We start from the raw sequence: 21,887 nt of genomic DNA, 5'->3' as shown, positions 1-21,887 counted from the left end.
GGATGGGTCAGCTTCTCTTTCACTCTATGTGGTGGCATCAATTAAAGATATATTTTCACTTTGACTTTTATTCCACACAAAGATGTAGACCCAATTCACAAAAATTTTACCTTTGTTATCAAACTTGTGGAACACCCAATTCAAAATATCAAATTATTATTATTATTATTATTATTATTATTTTATCTATTACCCACATCTCAATTAAATTATTGTTACTTTATAAGGGTGAGGAAGTTTTTTAAAATAATTATGATATAAAAAAAATTAATATAAAAGTTAAAAAAAAAAAAAACTTGGAAAACATGTTAAAATTGTACAAATAGGGAGTTATAAGAGTTTTTGGGATTATTAATATAAGATGATTTAACTATTATGTTTAAGAAAAATGTTAAGTTACACGATAAGTAGGTATTGTATCAAACTTCAATTTTGAATTGTTCATTCTGTAGTTAAATTTAATTTATTAAATAAAATATTTAAAAATATGAAATCGAGATATAAAAAAATTAATATTAAATTATAAAAAAAATAAAATTCATATTCAAGTAAATAAGATCTAGATCCAAGTATAAATAAATGAAATTATTTTCGTTATCCCATTGATCGTATGATCCATTTAAAAAATTCAAATGATGTAATGATATATACAATATTAGAAATAGTTTTCTTGGTTGCTTATTTTACTTTTGTCGAAGCATTAATTGAATTGAAAATGGCTTCATTTTGGCCATTTGGGAGGGGGCATTTTCCCACCTCCCAAACGACAGGCAACCGTCCAATTTTAAGCTACTTGTCATTGGCATAGATTTCTTGGTTTTTCTATGATTTTCTTTTGTTTTTAATAGTTTGGAACTTTCACTTTCAAAGGCCATGTGGCCAGTCCCCCATCCGGGTGTGAAATGAAACCCATTTTTTTGAGTGGCCAATATGATTGCTTTGGTTGGGCTGAAGTTGACACCTTTGACACGTATCACTTGCTTTTTCTAAAAAAAAATAAAAAAAATAAACCCCATTATCCAAAATTAAATAAAAATTTCAACAAATATTTATATATTGATCACTTGAGCTTTTTGGATGCCACGTGGCACTTTATGTTATATGTAATGTAATTATGTAATGATTAATTAAAATCATTTGATTTGGGTTTGTAGACTTTTGGATGATTTTGAGGTTAAGCTTAAAAAAGAGTGTAATCTTGGCGGTGTTATGATGAGGAATTTGACGGTTGTGATTGCACTATGTGTGTGGGCCCTCTTTCATGGATTGTGGTCAATGGGTTTGGGCCATTGAATCATTTTGGATCTAAGAATCCTAATTGCATGATGAGTCGACCTTCTTTTTTATTTTTTATTTTTATTTTTTAAAATAAAATTTCTAAGGGTTTGCATTTGAATTTAGTGGTTACCCACCACTTGGATGGTCGGTGGGGGCACCTGTACACCATTGACTTATGGCATCAAATTAGATGGTTGCTCGCCACGTCTTTATCATGAAAGAGGAAATCTGTTGAAAATGTGTTTGGTTACTGGGAAAATGAGAGAGAGAGAGAGACAGACAGAGAAAATGGGGAAACTAATGCCACAATGAGTAGGGGAGAAAGAGAATGGCGTTCCATTGATTTGCTTCTATTACCCTTTTTGTTATTTACTTGATGATAATAATGAAGCGGCCAAGAAAAAAATAATAAGCTACGATAAGCATCTTAGTTTCCAACCTATTACCTCAAAGCCTTTCAAAAAATGCGATCATATCAAAAACTTTGAAAAAATTATTTCAATATATGATTTGAAAATCAATTTAGAAACCCGACATATACTTGTAACTTGTAATGGTTTATTCCAAAATTATTTGTTTTTTATTCAATAAATCTTAATAACTTTAAAATACGTTTACATGATTAAGAAAAACTCATTGTATATATAAACACAATATTTTTATTACATCCCATTGAAATATAGGTTATGATTAACATTTACAATAACTCATCTCATTCTATATAGATGTTATTTATCATTAGCTTTAGTGGGTTTTACGAAAAATGTGTGAACGTGATTAAAATGAGTTTATTACATAATCAATGATAGTTATATTTTATGACTTTAATTGAAAATAACATTGATTAATGCGTTTATAGTGCTTTTGTTAGCAAGGAATATATTATAAACATTTATGAAAAACCAGAGTGGGTGACACCGAGCGAGGTGGATTGGTGTAACTAAAAATTTATAAAATAAATATTATATCTTATACATAATTTTTCCTTACAAAATAGTAATGATAAATAAAATATCTAGTCAGTCAATATAATCAAGAGATACTTGAGATAATAAAAAAAATTTATGTGAAAAACTCTCATGCTAACTATGGAGATAAAAAATCACATGGTCTAAAATTGTTAATCTAAATCCACTATATGAGATAAAGTTACATAAATTTACTTGATCATTTTACCTTAAAGACTTACTCTCTAATATTTACAACTTGATCAACATTCGTGACGTAACAACTTTCAATTATTCTAATGAATACTCTTTAGTCTTGTTAGAGGGATGCAAACCTTCAACCCTATTTTCTTGAATGAATCATTCAAATGAGAGATTGTGAATGGTATGACTCGTTAAATTTTCTTTCAACGAGACTCTCTCAATACCAACAATAAAAAAAATCTCTTTTAACCCTAAAAATGTTATAATAAGGTATATATAGGTATAGAGTTTGAAGATGTTAGTATCTCAAGGTTTCTAGATATGATTTGCATGAAATCCCGAAAATATTATGTCAATCTTTTGCAAAATTGACACAAGCTCTTTAGTGCACTTAACCACCACTTGAGTGGTCCTATCATCTTACAAAAATTCATTTTAATTAATATATATATCATGCCTCTTTATGTCTTTAAAAGCCTAACTTGTCACAAATCAAATTTTTTTAATAACTTTTCAATTAGACAAACAATAACTCTTATATTTAATGAAGAGCAAGTCATTATCTAAAAAGATTTATAAAGTGACACACATGATTTAAATTTTGTTTCAAATTGGCTAGATATCACGAGGAAATGCTTTCAACCCTTTTCTAAATCACTTCAGAGTGATTTTCATAGAATATGTTTGATTTTTAGAAAATGCTAAGAAAAGAAAAAAAAAATATTAAAACTATATTTATTTCCAAAAAATTTGAAGGGATTGTAAGAATTTTTTTTTGAGAGGAACAGTATAAAAAAATAAAACTAGATTTAAAATTAATAAATTATTTTTATATATTATTTAAACTTATTTTAATTATTTAATATAAATATTAAATAATTTGAAATTTCATAGGTTTTTAACTATTTTAATTATGTTTTATATTCTTTTATATTTTTCATAATAAAATCAAACATAAGAAAATTTTTTTTTTTAATTTTTTATTTCCCTAATAATTTAGGAGAGTCAAATATAACTTAAGAAAAATGATTTTTTTCATATTTGATTTTATGATAAAATATACAAAATAAAATCAAATATAGTTAAAAATATTAAAATAGTTAGAAATTTATACAATTTAAAATTATTTAATTTTTATAAAATAGATGAAATCAAGTGAAATGATTTTAAAGAAATACATAAAAATAATTTATAAACTTTAAATTTATTAATTTTTTATATTTTTCTTCACCTTTCCTCTTTATTTTATTTTCATCACATTTTTCCTTAAGTTGTTTGAAACTAAATATAATCATATTACTTATCTATAAACACTTGATATTCTAATATTCAAAAAAAAAAAAAAAAAGCTAGAACTAAAAATGAAACAAAAAAGTAAAGAAAAACACTGAAGGAGGAGGCCAATTCGCCAGGATCGGACACCTTTCTGCACTGAGCTACTTCCTCCGGCTCCGGCGGACAGTGGTCGCCGAGAAGGGCACCACTGTTTCTCTTATCCATCTGCTTCAAGCCTATTCATTTCTTTACTATTTCCCGATTTCTCCCGGAGATCACCAACTCAAGAACAAGCCTGGTTCTAGCTCAGGTAAGTGCTTCTTCGTTTAAATTTCTAACGTTTGCTTTTCTGGGCTTTTTTTTTTTGGGAATTTTACAGAGCAAAATTTCATGCAGTTATTTCCATTTGTTTATTATGAAGTGTGATGATTTCTTTCTTTGATTTTGCACTATCACTGGTTGGTGTTTTTGGATTGATTCGTTGACTGGGTTCTCTTGTGTTTTTTTTTTTTTTTTTAATTATTTTTATTTTATAGGGTTCTGTATTTTGATTGACATGGGAAAGAGTGAACTGGGTTGAAATCAAATTGTTTGGATGTTATGGGAATTGAATTTTTGGATTTATGAGCAAAAGGGTTTCCATGATTTTCTCTGAAGTAATCATGATTTTTGCTTGTTATGGGAAACTGAACATCATTCAACCTTGGACCTGTAGGGATGTTACTATCAAGTATCAACCTTTTCTCTATGATCCCACTTTGGTGCTTTGTCCAGTGTTCTAATTCCACCGACACCCCAATTCCCCTTTCTATCTTCAAGATTTTTGGTAATGGGCTTGTTGTTGATTGCTTATCCGAAAATCTCGCATCCTATGATACCTTTGGAAGCAAGAAAATCTGATGCTTGTATGTTAGTATTTGAATTCTTACCTTCTCGAAATATTAAACAATTGTTCCTGCTAAAAGTAAGAATAAAGAATTCCCAATCTTCCATCTAGGTAATTATTTAGAAGACATTTGACCATTGCACCATCAAGCAATAATATTTTATCTCAGTTGTTATGGATTTGCTCCTTATGTAAAGCAAGCAGCAAATTTTATAAAGGTTTGCATCATCAAATTCCACAGAGAGGACAAACTATCTTGTCATAGGCTTTATACCTTAAACATTGGCTAAAGCCTGGCTTTAGGACATCTCATCAATTAAAAGATCCGGGTGCTAGCAAAAAAAGACAAGCTCACAATTCCATTAAGTGATGAAGTCACTGTTGTCAAATTCAAAAGCACTTTCAATTTGGCCACTGAAACTTGTGTAAATTTCCCTCTTTTTTATCGTATATCTCTGTTTCTTCTTGATTCTTAAAAGGGTATGCATTGTTTATCAGTGGTTTACTTCACAAGATTAGAGCTCGTGTTGTTGATTGAAGGGGAGGGTGGGTTGAACTAAACTATGCTGAAAATAATGTCGGTGGCTGTGATAGGTAGAATCCGTGTCTTCTTTGAATTAATGCCTAACTTTTTTATTAGGCATGCCAAGTTGGAATTATAGGGCAGTAACCGAACATTTGTATAGCATTGCTTTTGGGATAATGTTGTTTCCTCAATTTATTGTTCTAGTATTTCACAATTTGGTGCATATCATAATGCTTTAGTTGATTCAGAGTTACATCTCTCATTACATGACTGATCATATCATGTGATATTGTTGATTATAATTTGGTGCCCGACTCTGATGGCATCTTCTCGTTTAAGCCTCCCCGTGCACTGCAGGTCCCTTATCTTTAAAATATGAAAACTTGCTTTCTGTATGCCCTTATCTTTAGAATATGAAACTTGAAAATATAATCTCACCTCTTCCCATGATGGAAACTTTTGGAATCCTTTGCATTAAATGAAAACAATTCATGTGATGTTTTTCAAACAAGCAATTTTGGACTGACTTATGTTTTTATTTTTAAATAAAGAATTAGAAGTTTCTACCTGGAAATGCTATTTTATAGGGTAAATATGATAGGGATAGATTTTTTTATTTTTTTTATTTAATATTTGTTGTAGTGTTCTGTCAAGGAGTTCAAAGCATTGGCTGTTAGCCTTCTCCCCTGTTAGCCTTCTCCTTAGGTAGGAAGAAACAAAGCATATGTTTGGCAATGCTTTTTAAAAACAGTTTTCGAAAAACAGTTTTTGACATCAGTTCTCAATTGTTTGCAGGAATAACATTTTGTTTGACAACTCAAAAAAGGAAAATAGTTTTTTCGGCTTACTCCATCTTTTTAATTGTCACGACACTTTATGAGGAACAACTTGAAACAACTTAAATTTGTTTTATTGTCAAAGGTTTCCTAAACATGTTTCCTAAGTTAGAAAACTGTTTTTAAAAATAGTTACCAAACAGTCCTTAGAGGATCTTAAAAGTTAAAATTACCAATCCGGCTTATTATTGAGAGGTTAGGGTCATTTCATTCCTTTAGTTGTGTTGCATTGAATTAATGGTCCTTTTGTCAACACACTGACATGGAGCAGAGAGGAGGGATCCTTTGGGAAAGTGCATCTCAGAATACACAGTCCCCGCTGTTGTGAACCTTATGGACAAGGTTAAGTCCGTTAAAACATCCTTTAGGTTTTGATTTTCAAGGCATTCAAACAAGAAACAGAGTTTTTCTGGTCATAATTCTGGGATTGTTCTAGTTCTTACCTTGGAGATCTGGATTCTGGGATGTGAAAATAAACCATGTTTACTGGGAGGAAAGTTGCAGGGTAGATGCTTGGCAACTTAACTCATGGTATGATTATCAGTACTGGAAAGGTAATGTCCCCAGGTGTGTCAGCAGGGTCTTAGAAGAGGATCATAGAAATATTTCTTTAGTTCCTCCCTTGCTGTCCCAATTATTCAAATACCTGTTGATTTGAAAATTCTAACTGGGTCTAGTATTAGCTTTCTAGGCTGAAAGGACACACTCACAAGATTGAATTTCTCAACAGCTATCGGGTCAATCCAAAAAAACTAAAATGACCCATGCACTGTGAGATGGACAGCCTATAAGGTAGTCTTCTGTGCAGGATCTTAGTGAGCCTTGTAATGAAAGATTCCTTCGTTGGTCTTTGATGTATACAGTATTTTCCTCCACCATCCACTTGCTTGCTGTTGTTGCTGATATTCTAGAGTCAATCTGATTGTGAAAAGTTAATATGGGGAGACTGCTCATATTTTCGCAATATCTGCATATTGGACCCTTTCTTCTTTAGAAATGATAAACTTGATCAGAAGGCCCCTACAAAGTTTAAGTTAGTTTTGTCAAATTAACCTAAAGAGCAGATTAATGTTTGGAAGTCCAAATAGACAGACAACCAGAGTGATGTGAATAGATAAAATCCTGTCGGAATTCGTACTGAACTAGCATATTCTCTTACTTCAAAGATGAACAGTGAAGCTAATAAGAGAATATTTGCACTTTAGCAATTCAACCTGACCGTAGAATGCTGCCACACTTAAATCATAGATTTCAAACCACATTGAGATTCCCAATCAAGTAATTAGGAAAAATGATGGATGAAGGACTCCCAAGACATCAAAACTCATTCCAGGTTCTTGCTTCCATTTACATGTAGTTCACAAACTAAAGACCTTTATGCCTCATATATAATGTAAGGAGGAACTAATATAGATTGTGTGACAAGATTAATCGATTGCTGCTTTCTTTTTAGATTTCTAAAACCGGGTAGAAGAATAATTATCAAATGATGCTGCTTTTCCTTTTCCCTTTTCATAGATTGTAAACTAGTCTTAGATAAATTGCGTCTAAGCTTTTTCCTTTTCTTTTCACTTTTTGATAAGTGGAATTTGTCTCCATGATTTCAGTGTTTCATGGTTCCATCACAAGAGAATTGCTAGCACCTTAAGTGCCCAGGGAGCATTACCTAGCATAGAATATCCTGGAATTATGCATCATGCTTCTCACAAATTCATGTTGAATTCTTCTTTTTTTTGTTCTGTGTATTTCTTTGCAGGGGGAGAACAGTGCCCAACAAAAAAGTTCCGGAAAAGCACAAAACTGGTATTCACATTGTTGATATTAACCTCTGCCCTAGATGGAATTTCATATCATATATGTTTCTGTTTCTCATTGCAAGTTTCGCTGTTTCTGAAGATGTCCTTTTTGGTTGTCTGCTACCAAACAATCCTTAAAATGTTTTAAAGCATCTTCCCATGAATCCAAGCATGATTTTACTAGAAAAGCAACTCTGCACTGCCCTCATTGCATATTGTGTATTGCTTTGGAAACATGATCAGTTTCTTCTTCATGTCTATTCTTCTTAAACTAAACAACCTGTTTTGCATCACCTGCAGATGATCAACCCATATGACCATTGCGCAGACCCGAACAACAACGATGGAAGAAATTGGGCATGAGAAGCAGCTGCAAAATTTACATCATCAAAGATACACAATGTCAATCTAAATTTTAACACAACAAAACTCTTACAATGTATGTACAACAGTACAAGAGCAACACTTAGATTAATCAACACTACCCCAATGTATTTGAGCATTTTGAGGGAAAGTTACAGGTTGTGATAAATAAGGATTGAGATTGAGAAAGCGGTACATTTCAAATTAACAATTGCAACACAAATTTTCATCAGGGTAAGCCTAATTTCTAAGCTAATCTAGTTGCTGCTATCACTATTGTTGTTATTGTTATTGTTGTTGTTTCGGTGAATACTGTTATTCCCAACCCTTCTCCCATGGTTCAGCTGAGATATCTCCAATTGAGTCTTCATGAAAAACTGCATTCTCTGCAACTCCAGCTCCTTGGCAAACTTCATTCTCTGCCTCTCCATATCCGCCACTTGCTGCAACTTTGAAGTCTCTGCTTGCTCATATGCTTCCCCAAATTTTAGAATTGCTTGAGTCAATTCCCTCACTGAGTTGCTCCAATTTTTATCTGCAGCACTTCCTCCTCCTCCTCCTCCTCCTCCTCCTCCACGGCTCCGGACTGGTGCACTTCGAGGGGTGTTTGAATTCAACTCTCTCTGCATCCTAGGCCTCTTTCTTTCAAAGGTTTCTGGCGGAAAACTGTCAGTGGAGTCTGGTGAGGCCTCTGGCTCTGACTGTGATGAATCGGAATCCACCGGAGCTCGCCTTCGCAACTGCTGCTTCTGCTTGGGATTCTTCTGCTGGGGCTGCTGATGGTGAACTGACCTCATTCCCACCGGGATGCCTAGAGGCACGTTCTGCAGCGGCAACGGCGTGGCGGTGGCGGGACTGGCAGAGGCGATCTTCGCTGTGGGTCCGATCAAATGATCGAGGCGTTGATAGAACGGCCATTTGCTCGGACCACCGCCGGCGGCGATCTTCGCCTTCTCAAGCTTGTACTTTTTCTTCACCGTATCGATCCGATTTTTGCACTGAATATCGGTTTTCGCAGTTTTCGTGTAATCCTCACGGCTGCTCACAATATCCGCAACATCCTTCCAGTGTTTCTGTTTCAGATTTCCCCTACTCAGCTCCAGATACCGCTCACCCCAAGCGTCAATCAGCACCGACGTCGCTCCCTCGCTCCAGCAATCCTCCCGGCCACCGCCTCCCCCACCACCGTTGCCGGCGGTCCTCGCCTGCTGTATCGGAAGCGCCAGGGTCAAGGTGTTCTGCGGAGGAGGCGCGGCCGCCACCGTCACCGTGATCCGGCCATTACTCCGAGGTGACGCCGGAGATCCGGTGTCCGGCGACGGGTGTGACTGGATCTCCTCATCGTCTTCCATGGATCGGAGCTATCTTCCCCTGCCGACAAGCCGGAGATCGGCGATCTGCGAAATTCGAGAGAGAGAAAGAAAGGAGAGAAAGCAGCGGAAAGAAAGAAAAGAAGAGAGAGAATTAGGGTTTTGGTTGACCGGAATTTATTGACGGGAGAATTGGAAGGCCAAGTTAATTGTTGTTTTTTTATCGGTTGACGGGAAAAACTGAGGTCTTTGACGGCGTCCGTCGAGGTCTGTCAGAGATGGGACACGTGGCCTCTGGATTGATTACTTGGTGAGATGTTATTGGCTGTTCTGGCTATTCCGTCACCGGCGTGAGGATGCTGCTGCCGGCTTGGTAGGTGGACCTTCCCTGTTTTTTTAGGCAATTCACCTCCATTTTCTAAAAATTTACTGATTTTGCCTCGATCCATCATTCAAATTCCAATATTACCCTTCCTTCTCATAGGCTAATGCTCCAGGGACCACACCCCTTTAATTATCTCTTTATTTTAATTATAAAACGTCGTTACTTCCATATTTAATTTAATTCAAGATCATTTTTGTTTTTATTTTAATTTCAATCTAAAAATAATTTAAGCTAATAAACTGAATTAAACTATAATTTAGAAGTGAGGGACTTCGATAACTTTGAGGTAAAGGCATGTCCACGTGGCGGTAATCGGAGTGAAATCGAATGAACTGAAGAGCCGCCGGTGACGGTAACCGACAGCTGTTCGTGATGCGGATGAGGTTACGTAGCCGAAAAAGGGGGTCACGTGAGTGTGTGTCAGGGGCATCTAGGTCATCAACGCCATGTCATTGGCTGGCGCTGACGTACGGCTTGTAGCGCCACAGCTTTTCCGGGCACTATACGTCAGGTTTCTGTAGTTTCTAGGGTAGTGCATGCGTTTTAGGTGTCGGCACTGAGGATGGGGTAGGATGTGGTGCGACTCAAGTATTTGAATGTTATGATGCGCTTGTGCACGTGTGGTTGTTTCATAGCCGTTAGATCAGTGAGTGGTGGGGTTGTCGATCATGGCTTTTGGGCCTGGTTGCCTTGGAGAGTGGGCTCTGCTTGTAAGTCTGGTCCAATTACCTCTCTTTCTAGGCTCAACCATAAACGACGTCGTTTAGATAACATGAGTGTTATATAGCAAAAGACAATGGAGATGCGGGGTATCGAACCCCGTACCTCTCGCATGCAAAGCGAGCGCTCTACCGTTTGAGCTACATCCCCATGTGTGATTTGAATCAAACACAAACCAACATGTAGTCCTAGTACAAGAACCTTCAATCGCCAAAGTTATAACCGAGCCCTGGTCGAGTTGCGGATGATATGAACAATTTATGATTGAGCCCATAGCCAATGAAATGGAATATGCCCGTAATGATATGATCCTCATGTTATTTAATGTAAATATTTTTTTAAAAATGAATTAGATATATTTTACCCCTCATGTTTAACATTTTATTTTTTTACATTTAAAACTCAATACTTTACTCTCTAATTTATTAAAAAATATCGGTTAAACCCCAATTACAAAACTTTCATAAAATTATAAAAAAAAATAATCCTTTTTACACTTTGATTTGAACATTTGGATAAAATTAACTTTAAATTAATAGTCTTGAAATGAAATTTTTTTAATGGTTTTGAAATATGATATTTACTATGTGCATGTTTATTTGTGATTTTTGGATGTGAAGTGTGTAGCGTTGAACTTGAATAAGAGATGTTTTTTTTTTATTTTTTTTATTTTTATTCATATTTCAATCTTATTTTATCAATTAATATGTTTATTGATTTTTTTAAATAAGTTTAGGAAGTAAAATATTGCTCGATAACAAATTTGAGAGACAAAGTGTTGAATTTTTAGTCTGAGAGACCAAGTGTAAAACACGTAAAAAAAAAAAAAAAAACTTAAAAAGGTGAAATATATTTAACCCAAATAAAATTATTTTTGAAATCCCAGAGTTTTGAATATTTAAACAAAGAGAAATATTTTAAACTAATTTTCTAAGTTGATTGTTTTTCATTTTTAAATATGGTAGGAGACCGATGCTCTGACTTTGAACCATGCAAATACTATAAAAAAGACAAGTAAGATCCAACAAACCCATTGGTGAAATTAATAATTAATGGTAAGCCTGCATGCATACAAGCTGTTACCGTTTCAATATCAACGACACTATTTAAGAGGTTTGGGCTTTCCCAAGCACAAGAGACATGATACATGGTAGAAACCGCCCCACACTTCATAGACAGAAGGACAGACCACCTTGTGGTCGCCGCCCTCAATTCAAGCCATCTATGTATAAAGCCTCTATATTTCCACAAACCCTGCAAATAGGCCTTCCATTCTCTGCATTTTCTTCACATATTACTCACATTCTCCTCCCTTTTCTCTTCCACCATGGCTTCCCTTTCATCAATTTCCTCTTCTTTGGCCACACTCCCTTCCACTCCCTGCAGTGCCCGGGGCTCTGCTCGCTTGCCCCGCAGCTTATCTGCCATTGTAAGGGCTACCCCATTTGGGAATTCAGTTGGGCTTAGGCTTGTCTCTAAGATCAGGATCACAAATGGTGGAGTGAAGAGATCAGTACAAGCTCCTGGTTGCTTCAAGACTACAATCTCATGCGAAGTAACATCTTAATTATTAGAATCAATTATCTTTTACTATGAGTCTAGCTATTTGTGGGGCTCATTGATTTATCCGATTTGCAGGCGCAACCAGAGACCCTGCAGGCAGTTCAAAGCACCATTGCCAAGCAGCTTTCCATTGAAGAAAGCCGTCTCACTCCCGAATCAAAGTTTGCTGATCTGGGTGCTGATTCTCTCGACATTGTATGCAATCTTGGTTCCTTAATGCATTTCTTACGGAATATTTCCAGGAAAATTTGCTTACTTTTCACTACCAAGTTTCGGGCTTTATTTGTTTGCATGGAGTGTATATGATACTGACTTGTGAGTATGAAAAACAGGTTGAGATTATGATGGCTTTGGAGGAGAAGTTTGGAGTGGCAATTGGAGAAGAAGGAGCACAGAACATCCATACTGTTCAAGATGCTGCCAATTTGATTGAGAAAATGAAGGCTGATGCTTAGGCTAACTTTCATTTTTGTATTCTAAATCCTGCCAGAGATTTTCTCTTTTGCCAAACTTTATAGAGGTTGTCAAGCTGCTTTTCAATTTTCCTCTGTAATGGAGACCAAAAAATAATCTATGCTGATGGTTTCATTCATCATCTCCCTTAAACAAAGTAACCCAGATTCAATTTGCCTGAAACAAATTCATTTTGTATCAATATGTATAAGTGCCCTAAGCCCAAGAGCTGCTCTCATCATAATCTTGACAAAAATCGATCAAAATCATCATCGTAGAGTTTGTTTGACAGTGACTTCAGGATACTAGGACCTGTTATTAGACTTTTTAGCACTTGGAAACAATTCTTCTTTTAAAATTCTTTCAAAAATTTTCAAGCTACAAAGATTAGAGGCGCTTCAAGTGCTAAAATGTTTAGAAACATTTCCTGAAAATCACTAACTGACAGTAGGATTATTAACATAATCTACAATCAACACCAAGCTTGAGTTTTGACATGGGGTTTTCAATATTATGCAGAGGTTTTCACTCTTTACCAAGAAAATTCCATGAATAAAAACTCTGATAAACTTGACCAGACTCCTCCAAGAATATTGAAGCACACACAATAGAATTTTCATTGAAAGAGGAGGATGTTCAAAATGAACAAATCCCAATACACAAAAAAACCAACAACCAACAAAGAGAAACAGCAGAAGACCACCCATACATGTACAGAGGACTTGGAGCCAAAAATGAAACAGAAGCAAAGAAGGCCCATCATATATGTGTATGAACAAAAAGAACTATAACAGCAAAACACCCAGCTCTCCAAATCACATGGGAGGTATACAAGTCAGATCATCTCCTACTCTGGCCCCTTTCCTCTTCATCAAAACTCCAAGAATCCTTGGTTCCTTCTGCTCCAACCCATCTCCTTATTTGTAGTAACTAGATACAAGTCATAGTTTATATGATCTCCCTGCATGCAGATACAGCAGACACATCATGAGATCCCCACACAGGTTTTCTCTAGTACGTGAATGTATCTTTGCCGATTCTTCACACCCAAAATCTCCAAACTTCGTCTCTCTCTCAACGATCCAAAGCACTTATCACTATCCTGCAACACACGAAAAACTGGTCAACCAAAGGTCAACTCATAAAAAAAATCATTGTTTCAGAACCCATATCCCAGATTCTAGTTTCTTTTCTTTTCTTCTCTTTCTAGATTCGTGGGGTTTCTTGTCTGGATCAGAAAATTTTAGAATTTCAATTGTGGGTCTGAAAGAGTGGAAAAAAAATAAAAATGAGAGAGAACCAATCGTAAACAGTCGGACTTCTAGGTTCTGCGCGTTCGAAGGCTTCCAATGCTGCTTTCCTCCTCGCATCTGTCTTGTAATCCCCAGTTGGCGTCCCGGCTTCACACCCACCAACCACAGACAGAAAAAACAACATCAGAACTCCATAATTTACAAACAAACAAAGAATCAAACCCACCAAGAATTTCATTCAACATCGCAAGAAACCGAGCAAAACGTACGCGTAAAGGGCGACTCGGGAGCGCTGGACCCGGCCGGCGAGTTGGGGACCGATACGGAGTCGGGGGAAAAGTTTCGGAAACTGGAGTTGGTTTTGAGAATGGTGATGCTCCGAGTAACCTGGACTTCATCTGGGTTGATGATCGGCGGTGACCGCGCCGCTGACAGGGACTTGTACTTCCGGAGCTTCCCGAGGCCAGTCTCCGGCGGTGGTCCGGCGACAGTCTCGTCCCAGAGCTTGTCAAGAAAACCCATATCCTGGCAGTGGCAGAAAGGAGTATTGGGAAAAACAAACAGAGGAGATATCGGGAAAACGGATGGAGAAGGTTTTCGGGCAACGAGAGCTGATAGGATTCTTATAGAGAAAATATCCAGAGAGAGAATGAAGGAGACGAAGCTTTGATGGCTAATATGGCTTTGTTACGAGCCACTAGATTTATTAGTAATGAGACCCTCTAATTTTTCATCATTACTATTCATGTCCTCATTTTAACAATTATTCTATTTTAAGGGATCCTTTACAATTAGCATATTTGTTAAATATTGTAGTTTTTAGAAATAATATGGATGGATTTAAAATAATAAATTTATAAGCTAAGGGGTTTCTTAGAAATTCTAGGGATAATTTTTCCTTTTTGGTTTATAACATCTAGATCCATGAATGTTTGATTTTAAAACAGGTATTTTTGAAAAGTATTCTTGAATTCTAAAGTGGAAAAGCCATTTAACAAATTTTTGATAAAAATAAAATTTAGATTTTTTTAGTTATTTTTGTATGATTTTTTGAATAATAATTGAAAATACGGATAATTTTTGAAACTTTGACACTATATATAAATGTGTGATAACTTTATGTGAACAATAAATTCAAAAAAATGTTTTTTATATTTGAGTTGTTAAACAAAAATTTGTTATTAAAAACAATTGAATTCTTTTCAAAAATTATTTTTTGAGAATTATTTTCGAAAACGTTTTTCAACCCCAACCTAATATTTTGTCATTTTATTAAATTTACATTATTATCAATGTTATTCTATGAAATTTAAAAGGGTGTAAGTTAAAGAAATTCTTAAATAAATTCTAACTAATTCCAATTTTTTTTTTTTTTTTAACAAATATTAATTTTTCCTAAAGTGCTTTTAAATCTTAATGTTTTTAAGCTAAAACACTTCTTAAATGGAATTATTGCCAAAAATCTCACTCAATTTTTCTAGATAACATACCAAATAATATTACTTTTTTTTTTGAAATGATAAGCTCTTTCAATAAAACATCAACATCTATATATACATATAGGGAATAAATTTATAATTTTCAATATGATAACCCATGAAATGATATGAACAAATATAGATCATATTAAATTTGATTTTTGGAAGGAAACCCAATGATTCCTCAAAGTTGCGTGTTAGGTATAAGTACATGAAAAGGGCAAGACTTTATTGCCTCCTTTTCATGATTCAATTGTTGAAAATCGTATACACCCACCCACTACCATAAACTTAGATATGCATCCCACCACAAATTTTTTTTTTTTGTTTCCCTACTAAATGTTTTACATGAATATATTGTATTTGGATTTTATGGATATATTAAAAATATAGAAGAAATATAAATGAATATTTTAACAAAAATATCATAAAGGATAAATATTTCAAAATTTATAAAAATATTTATTTTAAAAAAAATGATAAAATAAGTAAAAATACATATATTAAAGTTATTTTATAAGTTTAATTAACATAAATACTATTAAAGATAATATTTATAAAAAAATTAGCTTAAATTCCTTTAATATATTTATATTCATTTATTTTAAAAATTAAAAAATACTTTTATTAAAACATGTCTTATTACCTTTTAAATAAAAATAAATAAATTGATTTATATAAAATATTTGAGATTTAATTTCTAAAATTTTATTATAAATATGTAGTGACAACTTTTTCTATTAATATTAATTTATTTAAATAATTAAAATTATTAATGATTTATCTTATCAAATTAATTTTAATTTATAAAATATTAGTACTTCATTAATTTTTTTATATTGTAGCAATTTTTTAGTAAAATTATATTTTAATATTTTAAAATAAGATTAATAAGATAAATATGAAAAGTAGTTAAAAATAAAAGGATGATATAAAATAAAATGATAATATAAATTTAAAATAAAAGACAAATTAAAAATGAATAATTAAATATATATATTTAAATTTTCAAATAATAGGCGATTTGTTTTTTGAAAAATCACCGATTCTCCCATCGCTTGCTACCGCGTCGACCCACAATTTTTTTCGTTTATATATCGCTTCTGAACATATATCGTCAATATTTCGATGATTTTGTCGAAATTTTACCGATATTCCTATTGATCAATAATCGATGCCCATAGCGTTTCGGGCACCACATCCGATATTTTACCAATATTTCGACGAAAAAATCAACATTTCAATCCTTGATTAGACCACCAATAGAGTTGTGGCACCTATAAGAGATAATTGCACCAACTACTTTAAATTTTTTAGGAAAATGAGTAAAAATTGATGTATATTATTAAAGAGCCATCAAATTTTGTTGAGGGTCATTGTTAGAATTGGAAGAAATATAAATTGGTATCAATTGTGTAACTAAAACCCATGTTAAGGTATTATGGAAACATTTAAAGTGTTTTTTAAATCCACTTTTGTTTTTATTATTTTTGAAAAAACAAATGTAAGTATGTTTAATTATGTTTTTAAAAAAAATATTAAAAATATTTTATAGTTATGGTCTTATTTTAAAATTTTTTAAAAACTTTTTTGGTGATTTTACAAGGATTTTAGACAATTTTTAAATGTATATTAAGACTCAATTATTGTTAAAAAATTTTGGAATAAAATAATTTTGATATTTTTATTATAAAAATTTACAAATAAAAGTAAAAATAAATTATTTAACATGATTTAAAAAATTCTAATTATAAAAATTAAAATTTTAAAAAAAGTTGTACCCAAAGTAACCTAGGTTATTAAGGAGGAGCACCTGGAGTTAAATAAGGGGGTCATATGGTGAAAAAAACACAAAAGCCAGACCCTAAAAAGTAAAATAAAAAACTGTAGCCAGCCAAATTTTAGTAAAGCCGTGAAAGACAGCCGGGAAATTCAGAAATGGAGCCCGAATTTGTGGGAGCCGAAAAAATGGGAGGCGCGGTGACCTAGTCATCGGCTAGGGATACGGGCCCCACTTTTTAATCTAATATTTACACGTCATCGGATAAGATTGAATTGCAGATCTACCTGCATTTTATGTTGTGTTTCGCTGTGGCGGACCCCACGGTAAGGTCACGTGACTGGGATGGTCCATCTCCACGGTCTAATCTATGGCTTCTTACGACCTGTTGCACATCAGCATATCATATCACCCAATAAAATAGTGCCACGTGGTGGAGTAATTATAGGTCTGCTAGACCATATTCACCTTTTTAGGTTTAGGGGCATTTGGTTACAAATATATATAGCTCACATTTTATCCACAATGTGTGGGCTCAAATAATTTCAAAATTTGGTAATAAAAATCAAAATTTTCGAAAATTACAAAAATTTAATGGTCAAATACCAATATAAGAAATTCCAATAATGATCATTTTAAGAAAAAAATTATTTTAAAAAAAATTTCCATTTTTAGCTTCACATCAATGATATGGAATTTGAAAACCTACAAAAATGTTAATCAACAAAAATGCCAAAATCCGTTCATTAATGATCATTGCTATAAGAAAAAAGTATTAAAAAATAATTTTTTATATCTAATTTATTATAAAAAAATAATAGTAGTAATTAAAATTAGTTAAAAGTTTATACATTTTTCATATAATTTAAATTTGATGTAAAAATCATATGTGGGCCTTATTATACTAATTTATTAACTTTATTTTTTTTTTATTTTTTTTCTTTTCTTTCATTTTTTTTTTATATTCTAAGTTGATCATTGAAAAAAAACAAAAAAACCTCCAATATTTTCATTGAGACCCCTTTAGATTTAATGTAAATAAATGATAAATTGTGGAAGTGGTTGAAATATTTGGGACTAAACCTAGGGTTAGGAGATGTGATAAGGTATAGTCCCCCTTCAAGAAAGAAAAACAGAAGGGGTTGTTGTGATATTATCAAGGAGCATTATTTCAACATACAAAGGTGTCAATCACATCCAACTTGCTCAATAAGTTTAAAAGCAATTCAAGAAATGGTCCTACAAGGACTCAAGTATAAGTCCTTCACCTCATATTTTTTTTGTAGCTGTTTCCAATAATTTAGCTTGGTTAGGTAAGTCAAGATGGTGAAAGATTTGATTATTTTGTGCTTTTTTTAATTAAAAAAAAATATTATTTAGGTTTCTCTTTGCTTTGCCTTTTTCAATTTCCCTTATTTAAGTACGTTGTGATTACAAATTTGCAACTTGATCTTCTAACACAAGATTATGTCCCTTTGATCATTTTTGTGTTTTGAGTGTTAATTTTTTAAGTTATGTTGAAAGTAACATGCATTCTGAACTTCAATAATTATAATAATAATAATAATAATTTATTTTTTTGTGAAAATAATTTAATAGTTAAATGGACAAGCAATATCATGTGGTCAAAGATGATCAAAGACAATGTCTCTAATTTTTCCAACAAATACTAAGGATTAATCATATAATTTTAAAAACTTTTATGAGTTGGTGGTGCGTTGTAATAAATAAGCAATAGTAAGATCTAAGGTCAGGCAAATTATGAGGGTATAGGTTATGATTTATTCATTAAGAGCAAAGTTTGAATTTGGTCATTAGTTTTCATAATAGTAGTTTAGAAGCCGCATTTCTATCATCGACTCTTTTATTTTGCTTGTTTTGGTTGTTCAAGTAATTTTGTACTTGTGTAGATTTTATTGGGATAAAGTTCAAAAACATGATTATTTTGCGATCGATCTGAGAATTAATAATTTGGTGAATTCAATCCATTCACAAAGTTTTTTTTTTTTTTTTTAAGTAGCGTTATTGCCAAATATTTAAAAACACTAACTATGAATAAACTAGATTAATGTAAAGAAAGCAATGATTTGCAAATCAAATTCTTTTTAAAATTAATAATTTAATAGTCCCTTGTTTTAACCAAATTATGAAAGTGGGTCTGGCCAAATTTTGACTTGGCCCAACCCACTTGACTACTACCAGATTGATGGGTTAGGGTTTCTCAGCCCAATTCCTCTTGGTCCATAGCCAAGCCCAATGGACATCAATGGAATCCACCATTAGAGCCCTAACAACCACTTTTGGCGACTTGAATCCCAAGCAAACTTACACCATATATACTTACACCATATATACCCTAAAGGAAGAAATGGGTTTTGTTTTTGGTGGAAAATTAAACTTTGGGTTAGCTTTTGAAATGCCCAAAATCTCAATTGGTTGTTTTGTTAACGCTTTTTTTTTTGCCTCAAGTCATGAATGGAACTTAAAAAAAAATTTAAGAACTACTCAACTTCTATAGCACAAGTACCTTTTATGCCAACCCTTTGAGATACTTTATTATCGATTTCTTCAAAAAAAGGAAGATTTTAGCCCGCGAAACACCGTAAAAAATGACAGATAAATTCTTTTGCATTCCTCTACCTCTCTATATGCCCAACAAGCAAGGGAAGCAAAGACAAGGAACGATACCGATTCTCAAGCTGAATCTGAAGCCATTCTTTCATCCGTCGAAAGAAAGGCAGACAAAGGGAGAAGTAGTCAAGTGCGCCAACCGGGTAGTCAACCATATCAGGTAAGGACATGGTTAGCCATCTCACCCGAGGGACCCTTCCCTACACTCCCGACATTTCTACTTTCGGCTAACCTTCGTTTTCAAGAAGAAAATAAGAAAACTTCAATAGAAAGGACTTTCTTTAGAAGCTTGTTCTTTCAGATTTTATCAGAAAGAATGAGAGGAAAAAAAAAGTATTTTTTTTCTAGAGTAGCAATTTTTTGGCAGTTTTAAAACTTTTAGAAATTGTTTTCCTCATTTCTCATTTGTGTGGTTGAGTTGGGTCAACCCACTTGAACATCAAAACCTAACTCCAATAATTTTATACTTTTTCCTTTTTACTACTTATTAATAAGACATGCGGTGATTAATAAAATATTTTGTTTTTATCGTTAATGACTAAATTCTCACTCGTGACTTTATCACATGAAAATAGTAACCATACATATAAGATAGAACAATAATTTTTCTATTCACAGTGTCCAAGAATGAATATTCAAAATTTTATTAGGATTTTAATCACCATGCCTCTTCTAATTAGGAACATAAATTTGATCAATTGGACAAAGCCCGATCTAGGCCCTTTTGACAATTTTTGATCAAAGCCCAATCCAACCTAACTTTGACCTCAACCTAAACCTAACTCAACCATTCTATGAGCTCGAGCCCAAACTAAGATGACCCGAGCCCGACTAGCCTAACCCATTTATATGTCTGTTTCTGAATGACTTATATAATTTATATGTTTTTAAACTAGGGAGTTATTGACACATCATGGTAAGATGATTTTTTTTTTTTTTTTTTTTGTCTCTAGCAAAGATGAGTGCAATGCTATTATTCTTTCTCTAAGTGATTGATTCCATCTTTGTTTTTAAGTATCAACTTGTGGGATGAACATCATATTCTATGTCAACTTGTATCTATCTCTAACCTTTTTTTTTTTTTTCATCCCCTAAGACTCAACTTGTCCACTTTTTCAAACTTTATATTTTCTATCCCAACTTGTACTTGTCATTATCATGAATTTCTCATGTGCAACAATTGGGCATTGGTGTTAAAACATTTTGGTTACCCCTACTCTATAGGTATGCAAACTATTGCAATGACTAGGATTGTTGAAGAATGGCTGACAACTACCTCCACCATCACCATCTTTTCATACAAATTTGAGATATTTTATTGATTCACATTTATTTATTCCAACTACTTGATTAAGAGTATGTTTTTAGGATCAAATGTCACTTTTGAGTAAATTATTAATTATCTTCGTCTTTTGAAGTAAGAGTATGACTAAAGATTCGAAGAATGTAATCATGTATAAAAAGATAAAAAGATATGACAAAAATATGAATGATATGATTTGATATGATATAATACTCATTCAATAACTTAAATTTATATTAAGATCCCAATACTAATATTACTTTAGTATGACACCCCTCTCGTATAATATTTTCAATTAATTGGTCGAGATAGACATTTAATTGATCAAATCTTCCTTTCACACCTTGTGATATTTATCAAACTCTTGAAGAATTGTCTTATATCTTTTTTACTTTTTACCATACTTCTTGGAGGATTGTTTTGTATCATTTAATATTTTCTATGAATTTGTTTGACAATTATTTTAGGAAATGCTTTTAAAATTTTTTTATCATTCAAGTGTTAAAAATATCATAAATATTTTCTTTTATAAAATTACTATCAAACACACTCTATATATTGACTTGTGTGGGCTCAATTCAAATACCCTTTTTGTCGAACTCCACTTGACTTATTTTACGCTTTTTATCCTAATTATTGCATACTAAGAACATCGATTGGATCACATTCATGCACCTAAAATGTTAAAAGAACTCCTGTAACCTATGCATTGCCCAAAATTCAGTAAAAGAAAGATGTAGACAAGAGACAAGAGACAAGTAACAAACACATGGTCATCATGGGCTTGTAGGGTGTGAGTTGTTGTTGGGCAAATGTATCTTCACATTCAAAGAAAGCTAGAAAGACCTTCAATGTTTTGCCCTTCATAATTTGTAATGTTGGGTAGAGGTAGAGCAACCA

At 33.0% G+C, this 21,887-nt stretch overlaps 3 protein-coding genes, 1 long non-coding RNA gene and 1 other non-coding gene across 7 annotated transcripts; 2 read left to right on the top strand and 3 right to left on the bottom strand.

Moving 5' to 3' along the window:
* The first annotated feature begins 3,750 nt into the window (after positions 1 to 3,750).
* On the top strand, positions 3,751 to 7,929 carry LOC132254246 (uncharacterized). Its single transcript, XR_009466521.1, has 2 exons — positions 3,751 to 4,014; positions 7,709 to 7,929. It is a non-coding gene; the product is annotated as an uncharacterized LOC132254246 (long non-coding RNA).
* A 259-nt stretch (positions 7,930 to 8,188) lies between these two features.
* On the bottom strand, positions 8,189 to 10,000 carry LOC100241240 (trihelix transcription factor ASIL2). Its single transcript, XM_010656094.3, has one exon. The coding sequence runs from the start codon at positions 9,461 to 9,463 to the stop codon at positions 8,369 to 8,371; it is 1,095 nt and encodes a 364-aa protein (XP_010654396.1). The 5' UTR covers positions 9,464 to 10,000; the 3' UTR covers positions 8,189 to 8,368.
* Positions 10,001 to 10,603: 603 nt separating this feature from the next.
* TRNAA-UGC (transfer RNA alanine (anticodon UGC)) lies at positions 10,604 to 10,676 on the bottom strand. Its single transcript has one exon. It is a non-coding gene; the product is annotated as a tRNA-Ala (tRNA).
* A 668-nt stretch (positions 10,677 to 11,344) lies between these two features.
* On the top strand, positions 11,345 to 12,678 carry LOC100266901 (acyl carrier protein 1, chloroplastic). The gene is made up of 3 exons (XM_002271865.4): positions 11,345 to 12,081; positions 12,165 to 12,284; positions 12,422 to 12,678. The coding sequence occupies exons 1-3, from the start codon at positions 11,854 to 11,856 to the stop codon at positions 12,542 to 12,544; spliced, it is 471 nt and encodes a 156-aa protein (XP_002271901.1). The 5' UTR covers positions 11,345 to 11,853; the 3' UTR covers positions 12,545 to 12,678.
* A 457-nt stretch (positions 12,679 to 13,135) lies between these two features.
* LOC100246365 (dormancy-associated protein homolog 4) lies at positions 13,136 to 14,470 on the bottom strand. 3 transcript variants are annotated; one of them, XM_010656093.3, is made up of 3 exons: positions 14,065 to 14,470; positions 13,862 to 13,942; positions 13,136 to 13,644 (listed from the first exon to the last, which is right to left on the bottom strand). In XM_010656093.3, the coding sequence occupies exons 1-3, from the start codon at positions 14,315 to 14,317 to the stop codon at positions 13,640 to 13,642; spliced, it is 339 nt and encodes a 112-aa protein (XP_010654395.1). In that variant the 5' UTR covers positions 14,318 to 14,470; the 3' UTR covers positions 13,136 to 13,639. The 3 variants fall into 3 exon arrangements, with proteins under 3 accessions (XP_010654395.1, XP_003632757.1, XP_010654394.1); XM_003632709.4 differs by having other exon boundaries at positions 13,843 to 13,942; positions 14,065 to 14,465; XM_010656092.3 differs by having other exon boundaries at positions 13,136 to 13,942; positions 14,065 to 14,465.
* Positions 14,471 to 21,887: the final 7,417 nt, after the last annotated feature.

This window comes from Vitis vinifera, chromosome 9 (assembly GCF_030704535.1).
Source record: "Vitis vinifera cultivar Pinot Noir 40024 chromosome 9, ASM3070453v1".
Classification (NCBI taxonomy): Eukaryota; Viridiplantae; Streptophyta; class Magnoliopsida; order Vitales; family Vitaceae; genus Vitis; species Vitis vinifera.
The sequence above is the reverse complement of the archived record's forward strand: the minus strand, read 5'-3'. Positions and strand labels throughout refer to the sequence as shown.

Excerpts from the sequence above, each read along its gene's own strand:
- LOC100241240 (XM_010656094.3), bottom strand. The coding sequence starts at position 9,463 with ATGGAAGACGATGAGGAGATCCAGTCACACCCGTCGCCGGACACCGGA.
- LOC100266901 (XM_002271865.4), top strand. The coding sequence starts at position 11,854 with ATGGCTTCCCTTTCATCAATTTCCTCTTCTTTGGCCACACTCCCTTCC. Across the intron at positions 12,082-12,164 it reads AGACTACAATCTCATGCGAA|GCGCAACCAGAGACCCTGCA; the intron begins GTAACATCTTAA and ends TCCGATTTGCAG. Across the intron at positions 12,285-12,421 it reads GTGCTGATTCTCTCGACATT|GTTGAGATTATGATGGCTTT; the intron begins GTATGCAATCTT and ends TATGAAAAACAG.
- LOC100246365 (XM_010656092.3), bottom strand. The coding sequence starts at position 14,317 with ATGGGTTTTCTTGACAAGCTCTGGGACGAGACTGTCGCCGGACCACCG. Across the intron at positions 13,943-14,064 it reads TCCCGAGTCGCCCTTTACGC|CCGGGACGCCAACTGGGGAT; the intron begins GTACGTTTTGCT and ends GTGGGTGTGAAG.